The sequence below is a fragment of the Trematomus bernacchii genome, unplaced genomic scaffold (assembly GCF_902827165.1).
Source record: "Trematomus bernacchii unplaced genomic scaffold, fTreBer1.1, whole genome shotgun sequence".
In the NCBI taxonomy this organism is placed as follows: Eukaryota; Metazoa; Chordata; class Actinopteri; order Perciformes; family Nototheniidae; genus Trematomus; species Trematomus bernacchii.
Window position 1 is genome coordinate 1398850 of NW_022987567.1, and position 2208 is coordinate 1401057.

At 42.1% G+C, this 2208-nt stretch overlaps 1 protein-coding gene across 1 annotated transcript; it reads left to right on the top strand.

Moving 5' to 3' along the window:
* The first annotated feature begins 422 nt into the window (after nucleotides 1-422).
* Nucleotides 423-1876, top strand: LOC117478944. The gene is made up of 3 exons (XM_034125920.1): nucleotides 423-503; nucleotides 615-704; nucleotides 828-1876. The coding sequence occupies exons 2-3, from the start codon at nucleotides 691-693 to the stop codon at nucleotides 1417-1419; spliced, it is 606 nt and encodes a 201-aa protein (XP_033981811.1). The 5' UTR covers nucleotides 423-503; nucleotides 615-690; the 3' UTR covers nucleotides 1420-1876.
* The last annotated feature ends 332 nt before the right edge of the window (nucleotides 1877-2208 follow it).

Genomic DNA, 2208 nt, shown 5'->3' on the forward strand with positions numbered 1-2208 from the left:
CAACAAGTCTTTATGCCAACAGCTGTTTCCTTTGGTGTCGGACACATGTTTGATTTCTGAATTTGTTTGCAGGAAGGAAAAAAACCCTCTGATTTCTCTAACCAGTGTGTCTTGCACAACACTAGTTAAATTGTATGTCTCAAAGTGTAAGGTTATGTGTTTGTACAATATGTTCAACTTAGACAATTATCTCTGGTCTGCTAAGTGCTGTGAGTCTGCAGTGGATACAACATTTAGTTCTCACATATTATTCACCTGGATAAACTGGATTATGACTGCAGAACTCCATGAAAGGAAATCTTCAAGGCTGCATGCGAAATGGGGGCCGGACATAAACAAAGAAACTAGTACCTGATTGGCTGAACTCTACCTGCATGTGTCACAAAGGGTTCAGCCCAGTTTCTAAATTCCTTAGATAAATTCCGGAGAGAACAGAGACAGACCAGAATCACTATCCTTCATTCTTTCATTGATCTGATTAAACGAAAGGTGGCTTCCAGCCTGTAAGTATATTTTGCTTTGAAAACATCACCTTGACATCTGTATTTTAATAGATTTGTGTTCAATTCAGTGATAAATTGGACTTATTCATTGAAGATGATTTCCTCTTACAGATGATCTTGAAGTATCTGCAGCCATCCGGCAACAACAACATACTACACAAAAGGGAACACATTCAATCTACTGAAGATGAGTTGTGCAAGGTAAGCTCCTGTGCTCTCATTTCACTATATTTCTATGCAGGTCCTTTACTTGGGTTTTGCTAAACTGTCGTATAACTTCTCATGATAAGTCTCGTTATAACCCCATCATGTCTTCCTCCTTAGAGTTCTGCATGCCTTTGGGAGTCACACCCAGCCCTCTTTGATGCGAGCATACCATGCCCCATGTCTGAGCCTCGGCCAGCACCAACCTCTTTACCAGCTGCTGTCCAAGACTCGGAAGCTCTCACAGCGCCGTTATCAGGCGGCCGACTGTCTGCCACGGAGCGGCCTTCACTCACCGCATTCCTCTTCCCCCTTCCCTGCATCCTCCTCACAGCCCTCCTCTCCTGTGGCCTCAGAGCCTCGGAGCTGCCTCAGCAGGGACGGCGGCGGTCTAAAGAAGAAGAGCGTGGTCTTTGCAGACACCGTTGGATTGGCACTTACAGATGTACGACTGTTCGTCTCAGAGCCATCTCCCCTTTCTTCTGGACCTGGCACAACGCCACACCTTGACGACAACCAGGGGCAGAACGATAAGGTGTGCTTGGAAACAGATGGATCCAATGGTCACCAGGAGGAAGCTTACCGTGGTTACACCAGACTTTCACAATATCGGCCTTTGCACACGACTCTCTGTATTAAGAACTCTTCAGATCCACAGTCTGTTCAGAGGGGTATCAAGAGTCAGAGAGTGGAGAGCAAAAGGTTCGGCTAAGCAGTGAAATGAGACCACCCCCTCAACAGAACATAACATGTAAATAATGAACTATTTAAATATTTATTTAGAGTTACATTTTTTAAGGGTGCATGGACTTTCTAAAATCTCCAGTGTTGGTTGGACTGAAGCCCACCATGAAATAAAGTATGTTTGTTGTGTAAATTACAAATGTATGTTTGACCTTTGGTTTTACACATGAAACAAACAGCAGTTTCCTGTGTGACAGTCCCATGTTTGACCTTCTCCATATTGTTCCTGGGAATTTGTGTGTTCACCACGAAACAACATCCTAAATGTTTTCCATTTGCTTTTCCATTTCCGAGGTGGTGGCATGAAATATGTTGAAATTACCACCAATGAGTTTGGTCAAGGGGTTGCATTCATTTTCTGTGAGATCAGATTGTCTCAAGCCTATGTGTGAATAATAAATGCAATATTGTTCTGAATACATCTATTTCTTTTCTTTCTCTTTGCTTTCTTGTGCCTAGGTTAAATCCTAATCATTTAACACATTGCCTTTTAGAAATGCAGCTTGAAGTTTACACATTTGTGTGCATTGTAGCATGTCCACATAACCCTGATTAAGATAGCAAGGCCCTTCAATGTTTATTTTTATTTTTTTGCATGATATATTTCCACAATGACATTTTTCCTTTCGCTTAGGCTTAGATTTATGGTGCGTCTTTTCAGGCTTGTATGTCCAAAACTGTTGCCAAAGGTTGTTATGGTCCAACTGACTTGATATAAATGACCTGCAGTACATTACAATTATTTGAAGGGACCCTA